At 43.6% G+C, this 13,173-nt stretch overlaps 1 protein-coding gene across 1 annotated transcript in view; it reads left to right on the top strand.

The window, feature by feature from the left end:
* Slc25a12 (solute carrier family 25 member 12) overlaps window positions 1-13,173 on the top strand; it is a 72,471-nt gene continuing 59,298 nt past the window's right edge. Inside the window, exons 1-2 of the mRNA XM_050122087.1 lie at window positions 1-283; window positions 1,223-1,276. Coding sequence (XP_049978044.1) covers window positions 272-283; window positions 1,223-1,276 — 66 coding nt within the window. The 5' untranslated portion in view covers window positions 1-271. The remainder of the gene's footprint in view (window positions 284-1,222; window positions 1,277-13,173) is intronic.

The following is a 13,173-nucleotide window of genomic DNA, read 5'->3' on the forward strand; positions in this document are numbered from 1 at the left end:
CCCTGCGGCGCCTCTGCTCACGCGTCGCCTCAGATCCGGCGGCCGGAGCTCCGGTGTCCCCCCGCGAGAGGCGCGACAGTCCCGCTGGCCCGCCAATGGACCGACCGAGGCCTCTCGGTGCACACAGCCGCGCTCTAGCTCATTTGCATATAGACGGGCGCGGCGCCGCGACAGGAGGGAGCGCGGGCGCGGCCCCGGGCCGTGGCGCGCGCGCGCCCTGACAGCTCGGCCCTGCTCGCTCACTCGCTCGTTCCCGGCTTCCGAGCACAGCATGGCGGTCAAGGTGACTCCAACTCTCTGCTGCTGCCTTTATTGCATAAGAGACGTTCCAAGGGCCCCGAGTGCAGCCCCCCGCCTCTTTCCGTTGCTTTCTTTGCCTGGTTCTTGGCCAGCGCGTCCTGGGGCTCTAGATTGCGGGTGGAGAGCTATGCGGGGCTTGGACCGGCGAAAAGAGGATGCCCGGCTGGGGGAGGGGAAGGAGGAGGGATCGTGAGTTGGAGGGGCTCGTGAGGACCACGGTTGGAAGGAGGAAAAGAGTGTTTTGCCCTAGGTACATGGGATTGCGAGGACAGAGTTGGAGAGCATAGAAGAGGGAGTGAGAACAAGTGGACAGAAAAGCCGGGGATACCCAGGCATCCGCGGTGGGGGAGGGGGTGGGTGTTGTCATTTGGGGCCTCAGTGCAGCCCAGGGCACTGGCTGACATTTGTGTGACAGGTTGCAGGATGTCGAAAGTATCCGTTTTTTGTGGCAGCTCGCAAGGTTTAAGTTGGATGGAGAAAGGGTCGCCGAGATGACGATGTGTTGTTACTGCTTTCCCTAAGAAAAGCTGCTAGGCCGGGTATTAATTTGGGTGTTTTACGTCCCCTGTTGCTCCGCTCCACTCTTGAGGTTCTCTGGATTTACAGCTTGGTGGTTGCTACTGTAGAGCTAGTAGATGTGGAATAACGCAAACGATTATATTGCTTGGCTTCCCTTTCCAGTTCAGAGGAAGTACCGTCTGTAATTTGCTATATCTTGGATTGTTCACACCCATTTTTCCCACCCCTTAGCTCCAGATCCCCAGTTTGACAGGTGTTATCAGCAATTAAGCTTTAGGGTTGTTTTTACACTAAATACCCTTTGAAAAGATAAGCACGCTATTAGCAGATGTAAACTATAATCTAAAAAGATTGTATGGTTTCTGGCTAAGCATTAACCCGTCCCCACCCCATACCCTTATAGGTGCATACAACCAAGCGAGGTGATCCTCATGAGCTGAGAAACATATTCCTACAGGTAAGCTAAAGAATTTTTTTTTTTTGCATTTTATTTATTTGGTTTTTTGAGACAGGGTTTCTCTGTAGCTTTAGGGCCTGTCCTGGAACTAGCTCTGTAGACCATAATGTCCTCAAACTCACAGAGATCCACCTGCCTCTGCCTCCCAGGTACTGGGATTAAAGGCATGCGCCACCACCGCCTGGTTTAAGTTGAAGAATTTTACATCAAGGAAAGAATAAAAAGAGCATAGTCATTATTCCTTTTCAAGCTCTAACTTTGAGAAATAGTCTACTTCCATGTGTTCTCATAAGCATGAGTAGAGGATGTAGTTTGTACTCTTGTTTGGTTTTTCGAGACAGAGTTTCTCAGTGTAGACCTGGCTGTTCTGGGACTCGCTCTGTAGACCAGGCTGGCCTTGAAGTCAGAGACCTGCCTGAGAGTTGAGGGCTGGGATTAAAGATGGGCACCACCTTGCCCAACTGTTCGCACTTTTATTAACAACCGATTGAAAGATTTCCTTTATATTGGGGATTGATAAGAGGTTTTCCTGGAGTTGCTGTTTTTGTGTGCATGGTTTGAGATTATTTATAAAGTTTTCCTCCTCATCATGTCTATATCATTTGTTGCACAATAATAATATAACTATTATAGTTGTGGTTTCCCTTCTAATTCTGGCAATCATAGATTGTTTGTGTGTGTGTGTGTGTGTGTGTGTGAGATACAACTTGTTTACTTCAGATTTTTCTACAAGGAGGCTGGTGAGATGGCTCAGTGGACAAGGGTGCTCTACCCAGAACCCATGTGCATGTGGACGGAGGAACTAATTACATAAAGTTGTCCTCCAACCTTCATATGCTCACACACTCACACCTCACAATAACAAATTATTTAAACAAATAAGGAAAAGGGCTGGAGAGACGGCTCAGCACATAGAAGCGCTATTTGTTCTAGAAGACCTGGGTTGGATTCCCAGCACCCGCATGGCAACACCCAGTCGCCTGTATCTCCAGTTCCAGGGAATCTGACAACTACTTCTGGCCTCTGAGGGCACCACATGTGTGCGGTGCACAGACATACACGCAGGCAAGCTAACCATACACATTTTAAAAAAGGAAAAAGCTGTCATAAGTATTTGCCGTCTAACACCTCATGTTAAGCTTTTAGAATCAGTGGTTAAATTTAGACTTAATTAAAAAACTGCTTAGTTTTTTTTTTCATTTTCTTAAATTCCTAAGGTATTTTACTAAAGATTGTGTTTTTTTCAGAAGAGCTTTTCTCTTCTTCTTCTTCTTCTTCTTCTTCTTCTTCTTCTTCTTCTTCTTCTTCTTCTTCTTCTTCTTCTTCTTCCTCCTCCTCCTCCTCCTCCTCCTCCTTTTCTTCTTCTTCTTCTTAGAAGTTTGTATTGTGGATGTGGGTTTTGCATAGACACTTAACCTTGGGTAGACTCCTTCTGGGTACTATTTCCCTCTATAAATGAAAGGTGACCTTCAAGGTTCCTTCTGATTTCAAAAGTCTATGATTCTATTTTAGGAACAGATTCTATCATCTACTAGTGCACCTAGGCTAGATAGCACTTTTTCCCCCCTGGTTTTTTGAGACAGGGTTTCTCTGTGTAGCCCTGGCTGTCCTGGAACTAGCTCTTGTAGACCAGGCTGGCTTAGAACTCACTGAGATTTGCCTGCCTCTGCCTTCTAAGTGCTGGCGTTAAAGGTATGCACCACCACTGTCTGGAATAGATGGCACTTTTATCTGAGACATGTAGTTCCCTTAATTATCGTTGGGGAAGAGACTGCATAGGTGAGCGCACACTGCATAGTTTATGGAAAAGAATTAGTAAAGGCAGGGGGTAGCTCAGGATTAAAAAATTTACCTACCTTCTTTGAGGCCCTGGGTTTGAGTGTTTGCACCAAAAGAAAACAAAATAGAATTAGAAAAATAAGATTTATTTTTAACTTTTATTTTTTTAGACAAAGGCTCACCATGTAGCCCAGCCTTGAATTTTTATTTTTTTCTTTCTTTCTTTCTTTCTTTCTATCTATCTATCTATCTATCTATCTATCTATCCATCCATCCATCCATCTATCATCTCTCTATCTATCATCTATATCTGTCTTACCATGTAAATCTGACTGGTCTGGTACTCACTGTTACACTGGACTGGCCTCAAACTCATAGAGAACTGCCCGGGGTATCCTTGAACTTGTTTGTTCTTTCTGTCTCAGGCCTCCTGAGTGCTGGGGTTATAAGTGTGTACAACCATGCTTCTTGGGAGTCTTACATTTCACAAAGTGTATTAAGAGAAATATCCTTGCCTGGTGGTGGTGACACATTCCTTTAATCCCAGCACTCAGGAAGCAGAGGCAGGTGGATCTCTGAGTTCGAGGTTAGCCTGGTTGGTCTACAAGAGCGATTTCCAGGACAGGCCCCAAATCTACAGAGAAACCCTGTCTTGAAAAACAAAAACAAAAACAACAGCAAAGAGGAGGATCCTTTCTGGAACAAAAGTTATTAGTAATTATAATAGAACCACACCATTTGTGTGCTAGGACCTTCGTTCCTCACAAGTACTCTTTGGGACACAAACATCAGAATAATAAGTCTTGTCCTATGATTAGAGTCAGTTGCTTTGTGGAGAGTTCATGTAATTTAGTTCATTTTGTTTTCTGACTAAGCAAGCATGGAAGAGATCAGTTGAGATGCAGGATAGTGCAGGGAAAAGAGCCCTGTTCCAGGTATCCGGCTAAACTTGAATTCAGTGTTGGTATTACAAGCAGGAGGCTCCATTCAGCTCTATTGGCAGGCCAGAGAGAAACAGTGTAAAGATACTTAATGTCCTGGAAAGCCAAAAGCTGTTGGGAGGATATTGTAACTAGTTGCCGGAACTTTTTGTATATCTGTATATGTGTGTGTGTGTGTGCGCGCGCGCGAGAGAGAGAGAGAGAGAGAGAGAGAGAGAGAGAGAGAGTACTCTTAAATATTACATGCTTGGGGGATTGAAATGGGGTGATTTTTGAAAGACAGAGTTATATTAAAGATTTTAGCAGCTATATTTTTCTGAGAATATTCAAGATAAAACTACTTAGGAGGTACGAATTAAAGTGCGCCTTTGTGCTGTAACTACCTAGAAAAATGGGCTAGGAAGTTTGGGTTTGAGATAGTAGGTAGACTCTGTGGGGTTCTGAGTGGGCAGATTGGAGTGGTAAGTCCTGGCAGTTCTTTGTGTGTGCTGGATAAAGCTTGGGGAGATTGGAAGTAAGTGACATTGTCAGCTGAGAGGCTGTTGGAATACTCCACGTGGGAGTAAAGACCTGGGGTAGCTCAAGTCTGGGGAAGTGGAGAGGCAAGCAAGCTAACCAGGGACTCGGTTAGTGCAGATGCCATTGGGTTTGCTGTTTACTATGGAAGGATTAGAAGAGCAGTGAAACTTGCATTTTTAGGACAGATGTCAATGGCTGGGCATCTGTTTTGGGAATTGGAGAGGGTGGCTACTGAGTTGTGCTTGATTGCTAAGCAGATGTGACCCCCTAAGTTAAAGTCGGGTTCGGATAGACACAAGTTTGTGTGGCTGTTAGACAAACCCTTGTTAGGAGGACTAACTGTAAAGCAGGGCAGAGAACCAGGAGCCGATTTATAGCCAACACTTCTAGCTGAAGAGGGCAGGAGGAATCAAGCTGGAGGAAGTAGTGCCACGAGAATTTGAAGTAGGGGTTTCACAAAAGTGATAAATCAAAGATTAAAATAGCCATTGTTCTGCTAGTGTAGTCTAGTCTGGGTAGAACTCTGAAGTACATTTGAGTTCGGTACCATTTGAGCTTGCTATTTGAGAGTCTCCAGGGGGCAGAGGAAATGGCTACGTGGGTAAAGGCTTGCCATACACGGGTGAGCACCAGAGATGCCTAGAACCCACATAAAAGCCAGGCAGGTGTGGCAGCTACAGCCTGTAATCCGTTTACGGGGGAGGTAGAGTCTCCGTTCAGCAAGAGAACGTACCTCAAAACTACAGAGCAGTGGTAGAAGGAACCCAAAGTGAACTTAGGGCCTACATAGTCACACGTGTCCAATACATGTGAACACATATACACGTAAGCTATCCATGCACACATGTAACAGACTTTCTTTTGGTCACCAACTGGCTCTCAAATCAAGAGAAGGCAATTAGTTATGAGTTATGAATGCTTATAATCATTTCTAGCTAGCTTTTCTTTTCTTTAATTAACTTGCTTCTCTTCATCTACATTTTGCCTTGGGTTTTTTTTTTACCTTACTTTCTGTATGTTTGCTGGCTGGTGGCTGCCTGGTTGGCCCTGGGCATCTCCCTCTCTTTCTCCTTTGTTCTCTCCTGAGCTAGAGTTCTCTTCCTACTTATTCTCTCTGCCAGCCAGTCCAGCCGAGGCCTCTACTGCCTACTTATTGGCTGTTCAGCTTTTTATTAGACCACTCAGGTGCCTTAGGCAGGCAAGGTGATACAGAAACCCATCTCTATATCATTAAACAAATACAGCATAGTCAGGCAGTGGTGGCACTCGCCTTTAATCCCAGCACTCAGTAGGCAGGGGCAGGCGGATCTCTGTGAGTTCGAGGCCAGCCTGGTCTACAAGAGCTAGTTCCAGGACAGGAACCAAAAGCTACAGAGAAACCCTGTCTCGAAAATACAAACAAACAAACAAACAAAAAAAAAAAAAAAAGAAAAGAAAAGAAAGAAAGAAAAAGAAAAAAAAAACAAATATAGCATAGACAAATGTAACACATCTTTGACTAGTTAAAGTAATATTCTGCAACATACACATACTCAGAAAACATTTAATTTAAAATTTTAGGACACAATTGGGAGTTGAATATAGCAACATATACCTATAATCATTACTCAGGAGCCTGAGGCCCATCAGTTCCAGGGCAGCTTGAATTACATGGAAAAAACTTTGTCTCAATTAAGTCTTTAAAATAATGGCAAAGCCATTTGGAGAGATGGCTCAGTGGGTAATAGCGCTTACTGCTTTCGCAGAGGACCCATGTTCAGTTCCCACTCCCCACATTGGGCAGCTTACAACCACCTGGAACTTCAGCTCCAGAAAATAAGATATCTTCTGATTTTCATGGGCACCTCCGTACACAGACACATGCACATAATTAAATATAAAACGAATCTTTAAACAACAACACAATTATTTGTCATATAAGACAGTAAAAGTCTTTTTTGGGGGGGAGTCTTTTTTGGTTTCAAGACCAGTTTTCTCTATAGCTTTGGAGCCTGTCCTGGAACTTGCTCTGTAGACCAGGCTGGGTGCTAGGATTAAAGGCGTGTACCACCACTACCCAGCTAAAAGAGCCTCTTTTGAAAGTGCAGGAACACTACTTAGTAGAGCCGTGTGTAATTCATGGAGGGCTTCAGAAAGAGAAGCATCAATTCAAGTAGAGGGCATGCTCCTTTTCTTCCTATGTGTCCTTTCGTTCTTTCTTTCTATGTATCAATTTATTTATTTGGTTTTTTGAAACAGGGTTACTCTGTGTAGTCTTGGCTGTCCTGGAATTTTCTCTGTCGACCAAGCTGGCCTCAGAGATCCACCTACTCCTGTCTCCTGAGGACTAGGATTAAAGACATGTGTCACCATGCCCAACTTCCATGTGTTTGTTATTACTTCTCAAAATTTTAGGAGGTGTTTTTTTGTTTGTTCCTTTTTCTTTCTTTTTTGAGATATGGCATCATATATCCCAGACTAGCCTGCAGTCCACTGAGTAGCTGAGGATAACCTCAAACATCTAATCTTCCTGCCTCTACCTGTCCAGGTGCTGGGATTCAAAACCAGGCATCGGTATTGGGCAAGCTTTCTGCCATCTTAGCTACATCACTAATCCATATATTTTCTTTTTGAATTTTTTTTATTTTTATTTTATGTGCATTGGTGTTTTGCCTGCTTGTATGTCTTGTGAGGGTATTGGGTCCCCTAGAACTGAAGTTACAGACAGTTCTAAGTTGTCATGTGGGTGCTGGGAATTGAACCCAGATCCTCTGGAAGAGCAGTCAGTGCTCTTAATCACTGAGCCATCTCTCCAGCCCCATGTTTTCTGTTAGTTAATAAATAGAGGTATTTGGGGCTGGAGAGATGGCTCAGTAAGTATGAGCTCTTGGTACTCTTACAGATTCCTAACACACAGTGGCTCACAACTATTGATAACTCCAGTTCCAGGGGATCCACCAGGTATGCATGTAGTGCATGTACTTGCACACAGGTGAAACATTCAGACACATCAAGTCAATAACTAAATCTAAAAAGCAAAAGACATTCTCTAGGATTCTGCCTTCCCTGCCTCAACTCCACCAAGCCTAAGAAATCAGAGCGCAACAGATGAATCCTTAGCTGTTCAGCTGCGCTGTCATTTTACAAACAGTTCTCAAGCTCAGATTTTACCATGGCCGCCCTAATACCTGTCATTTCTTGATTTATCTCTTTCTTCTTTTGCCTCTCTCTCGCACACACTATCATTGACCCAATTTTTCTTCATCAGAATTGTCCGCTAGCGAAAGGTACAATGGAGGGAGAGGAGATGGGGCCAACAGGGACATGGCGGGCTGTTCCAGATCTGATGAGGGCCAGAGAGGAGTTAGCCTTCTCAGCACCTGTGGCAAAGGAGAGTGTAACAACTCTTTTCCATTTAGAAAAGATTCTTAATTCTTTTTAGTTGGTAGATTTTTCTGTGTTTATCGGTTTATCGTATGCCGAAAGCAACACACGTTGAGACTATTCAACTATGCATGCCAAACCAAAGTTTGCTGAGATACAGAATTCAAATATTCTGATTTCTCTTCTTTTCTTCGTTAGCGCCAGTGGACAATAATAACTATATAACGCACGAAAGTACACTTTTCGGTCTTATGTGTCATTCATTCATTCATTCATTCATTCATTCATTCACTGTGCTTTGAACTCAAGATCTTGCTCTCACCGGACACATGTTCTACCCTGAACTACATCCTGAGCTCTGTCTTGTTTATTTTAAATTGAAGAGTAAGTGGAAGGTAACGATGTAAAGCAAGAACGGGTTTCTTAGGGTTTTGGGACAGCATGAGTGTCTAGTGGGAAGAAGTATTCTCTGCTCACTAATACATGTTTACGCGCTCCTTTGTTTACTTGCCTTAGAAGGAAGGCTGAGGAGGGACTTAAGCAGGCTTTAGGAAAGGATCCTCCTGGCCGGTGTTGAGAAGTGTGGGAGGTGCATCTCTGGAGTGTTCCAAGTGAGAGATTAAGGAGTTGGGAACGTGGCGGTCAGCGAAGTACTTGCCACAGAGGCACAAAGACCTAAGCTTGGACCCCCAGCTTCTAGGAGTGACCCACAAAAAGAGAAGGCCTGACAAGCACAATAAGGAAATAAAGAGAAGGATGAAAGGAGCCCTGTTCTTCACCACATTCAAGAGCTCGGCCATGGCTCCTGAGAGCGTGTTAGAGTTTAGGACTAAACACTAAGGGTGAAGTGGTGGAGAGGATTCCGAGCACAGGGCTCACGTCTATGTGGCTTGGATGCAGAAAATGGTTTCTGCTGTGCTCCATAGCTAAAAAGGAAGCCAGTGGGCTTGAAACATCTGTGAGAGGCCCAGTGAGAGGTGGAGCTGAAGGAGCCACATCCATGTCCAGCAGGCCTTTGTGTCTAGGCCATGCAAGAATTTAGATTTCTTCTCATTCTTAGCAGCAGGATAGAAGACATCAAAGGCATTTTCTTTTCCTTTCACATTGGAATGGTTGAAATTATAGTTTCAACAGAACATATTTAAGTAGATCATATTGATATGTAAGCTGGTTTTTCCATTCCAATGCTTCCCTATGGATGGCCACTTTGAGTAGACTATGAGGTTTCATTTCCCGCCATCTGTCAACAGTGCTCGTGCATAGAGTATCTTAACTAGGTAAAGACACGCAGGAGGCCTCAGAGTCAATCCAGTTGCAGCCAACATGGGCCTTGTAAGCTCGGTGCTTTGTTTTGCTTTTTAACGTCTCGTGTGTTTGGTTTAGTTTGGACTTTCATTTTTGTTTGTTTGTTTTGCTTTTATAATTTGGATTTCACTAGGTAACACAGGTTGACCTTGAACTCACTTTGTTGCCCAGGTGGGTCCTGAACTCTAAATCCTCCTTTCTCACACTCCCACGGGTTGGGTTCTAGGCATTGACCACTACACCTGGCTTCCAACCTGAGTTTGAATTCTCATTTGCCCCATTTTGAATGTGCCTTAGGAATGCAGACTGCCTTTGGAGTGTATTTTCTCGCTGTCTAAGGGCTGAAACACTCAGTGCAGACAGGGTCTTTAAAAGATTGAGTGAGGTGACCGCTAAAGTTGCCTGATCCATGAAGAACCAGGTCAAGCTCAGTGCCTTGTCTCGGTTCCACATAGCGATGAAGACTCCTTTTCCCGGTGAACGCATCTTAAGTCTAGGTAGCTGGGCTGAAATTCAGAAAGAGACTCTGCTGTTAACATGTGCTTATCCTCGTGTGTGAGTCATAGGGTCCATTCTCAAGACGTGCATCTGCATGTCTTCCCAAGAAGATCCCGTGTGCAGATGTTACCAGCCTCCGTGGTAATTCGCCTGTCCAGTTCTGAGAAGCTATGTGGTCACAGTCTGAGGCTGGAGAGCTGTGGCTGTGACAGGCAGCAGCTGTTTCCTTCTGAAATGTCAGGTGCTTAGCTGGGACCAGGAAAGCAATAATAGTTTAATTATAAACTGTTAGTACATTCAGAATCACTCTTATTTTCTGCTCCAAAAACGTCTTTTCGTGGGGCTGGAGCAATGGGTCAGTGATTCCGAGCACTTGTTAGTGTTGCATAGGTCCTGAGTTTGGTTCCCAGCACCTGTTAGGTGGCTCACAACCATCTGTTACTCTTGTTACTGGGGATCTGATGTCTTTGTCCCCTTTGGGCACATGTGTGAGCACAGACACAGACACAGACACACACACACAAAACAAAACAACAACAAACCCTAAACACATATATTAAAAACTAATGAGATGCAGGCTAGATTCATTCATTGCATCTGATTAACATCTTTCTCTCTCTCTCTCCCTCCCTCCCTCCCTCCCTCCCTCCCTCCCTCCCTTCCTCCCTCCCCCTCACTCTTGTCTCTGATCTTGTCAACATCTACGCACTCAAGATAAAAGGCTTTCTTGTTCTGTGGAAGCATGTTGGTTTTCAATCAAATCTTAATATCATCAAGGTGTGCTATCTCCCTAGGCACTGTACCTTGATCGAAGAGACACACTTTGTCCAGGCTTATGAACGTACCTACTCCTTGTATGTTCCGTGGTTACTTAGAACAAGAGACTGAGGTATTTATTTAAAGAAAAATACAAATGAATTATTCAACTTAGTCTCCCCTGGGAAGCTTCCGGTACCAGTTATTGGATTCTCTGAGGTCATTTTTTTTCAAGGTTTCCAATCCTTTTGAAGAGAAATTGATTTTGGAAGCCCTAGGATTAGTTTCAGCTCTTACAAGGCGCTTGAGTTTCTCCCCATCCCTTACAAATTGCGTTGTCCTAGCTCAAAGTAGGACTGGCTCTAATGGTCAGAGAAAGCATAGGCATTTTAAGTTTTACAATCTTTTAAAAAATTTAATTTAATTTATTATTGTGACGTGGGTTCTCCCCTTCCACCTCCGCCTGGGTTCTGGGGTTTGAACTCAGGCCATTGGCCTCTGTCATTAGGTGGCAGGCTCCTTTACCCAGTGAAGCATCTTGCAAGTCCAATTTTGAAATCTTTTTTTTTCTATTTTTAATACATATACAAAATAGGAAGAAAAAACAAGCATTGTCATTTACAGAAGCATTCTGTGCAAGAGAGGCAGGATGCTGAAGAATTTGTTTGCAAAATTTGAATGGATTTTGTTCGTGATGAATCTGAAGGTTATATATGTAAATTTAATATTTATATTAAACCCAGATATGTGGGGCTGGTGACGTAATTTAGTTGGAAGAGTACTTGCCCTGCGAAGCACATGGTACTGGCTCCCAGCACCCCATAAACCTGCTGCAGTGTCTCACACCCAAAATTCTTGTCCCGAGGAGGCTGAAGCAGGATTGGCACCACAGGTTTGAGACCAGACTGAACCTTGAACCTAGCAAGACCTTGCCCCAAAAGGCCTAAAACTGGGCTGATGAGTTGGCGCAGCGGGTAAGGATGCTTCCTGCCAGGCCTAGTGACTTCAGTTCTGTTCCTGTACCCACCTGAGGCACACGCCAAATTTTACCAAATTTTTTGGTAAAAAAAAAATATACCAAAGCATATAAATAAATAAACAAATAAAATTAAATGGGTGGAAATATTTTTCTTTAAAACACATGATTTTAGTAATCTTGGAAATTTTTATATTACTCACTAACTTTTATTTGTAAGTGTTTCTATGTCTTAGTGAAGTTCTTAAAGTTAAAAAGTCAATTTGGCCTTTTCGTTCATTTATTTTTGAGACAAGAGGTTGTTGTGTAGATCTGGTTTGTCTGGAACTTACTCTGTAGTCAAATTCATAATCCTCTTGACTGAATCTTCTGAGAGTGAGGTTTACAGACGTGAGACACCACGCGCTGCTTCAAAAATGTGCAGAAAACTCTCTTTCCCCCTGAGACGTTTATGATAGAATAGGCTTTCTTCCCCGTTGACTCAGTGTATCAAAATAAGGTTGCTCCCACATCCCACGGTCGTACAAGTTTCTTTCGGGTGTCAGGTGTGCTGTGGCCTCCGCTCCTCATGCAGACGGCGTGTGCAGCGAAAGGGCACGCATTCCTGACTAAATTTGGCTTCCGTGGGAAGCATGAGCAGCAGCAGTGGACAGCGAGAGGATTAGCTTCACGCTCTCAGCTCGCGCCCTGGTACACAATGTCCTCCGTTTTTTTCCCCCATACCCACCTCGTTTTTCCACATGGGAAGCGCTCTATGTGATATCTCTTGTTACCAACTCAGTGACGCCATCTCTGGAGTCACTGAAATTGAAAGGACGTTAAAATTTAAAATATTGGGCTCATATCAAATGCAACGGTCATGGAGAGGCCGTTTGTTTTGACTCCTATTACAGCCGCGTGTTGGTTTTGCCGAGACACCGCTTAGAGCAGTCACAGCTGACCACGGGCAACCTCAGTTTGGAGAGAGTGAAGCCTAAGAAGAATAGTGCCTTCTTTGCGTTTGGGTAAAAGCGGGAAAGTCAGTAGGAGGGCACTGTGTCCCTCTGCTTTCCAGTTTCAGAGAGGTGGCTTCAACATTCGTGTTTTCCCATTTCCAAATACTTTGGTATTGAAGGTCTCCTTTTCCGCAGCAGCGGGCCAGCTATTTTGCTTATAACTACTTGTCAGAGAAGGAACAGAAATATTTGCTCATTTAGAAATGGAGTCACAGGTGTTGTTCAGGCTGATTGATTCACAGGTAGCTACGACAAGTGCCACTGTGCTCAATTGAGGTTTTTTTATTTTAATTTTTTTTTTTTTTTCTAAAATTCCCCAGTGAGTTACTGGGTTGGGTTTTACTGTCTCTGGTTTTTCTGTCCATCCTCCTAACGATCATGTGCCTTATTCATCGGCTCTCAGGCACAGTACCCAGCATGGGCTTTTAACGAAAGCACAGTAATGCAAAAAGATTAGATTTCCACATATTGTTTGGCTTAAAAAGAAGTTTTTCTAGATATGTGACTTCAGTTTTGGTATGCATACTCAAAAAATAATAAAAGGTTTGATCTTGTTACATTGTATAATCTCTGAGTTCAAGGCTAGCCTGGTCTACATAGTGAGTTCCAGGATAACTAGAGCTACACAGTGAAACCTTGTTTCAAAGAAACAAACAAAAAAACCAAAGCAATAAAAAACTACTTGTAATATATCACAATTTTTTAAATTATATTTAATTTTAATTATATGTATATGTTTTATATATAATATATTTATATGTGTGT

Source organism: Alexandromys fortis, unplaced genomic scaffold (assembly GCF_014885135.2).
Source record: "Alexandromys fortis isolate MF-2015 unplaced genomic scaffold, M_Fortis_MF-2015_v1.1 scaffold_8_9099976_23576923, whole genome shotgun sequence".
Taxonomy (NCBI): Eukaryota; Metazoa; Chordata; class Mammalia; order Rodentia; family Cricetidae; genus Alexandromys; species Alexandromys fortis.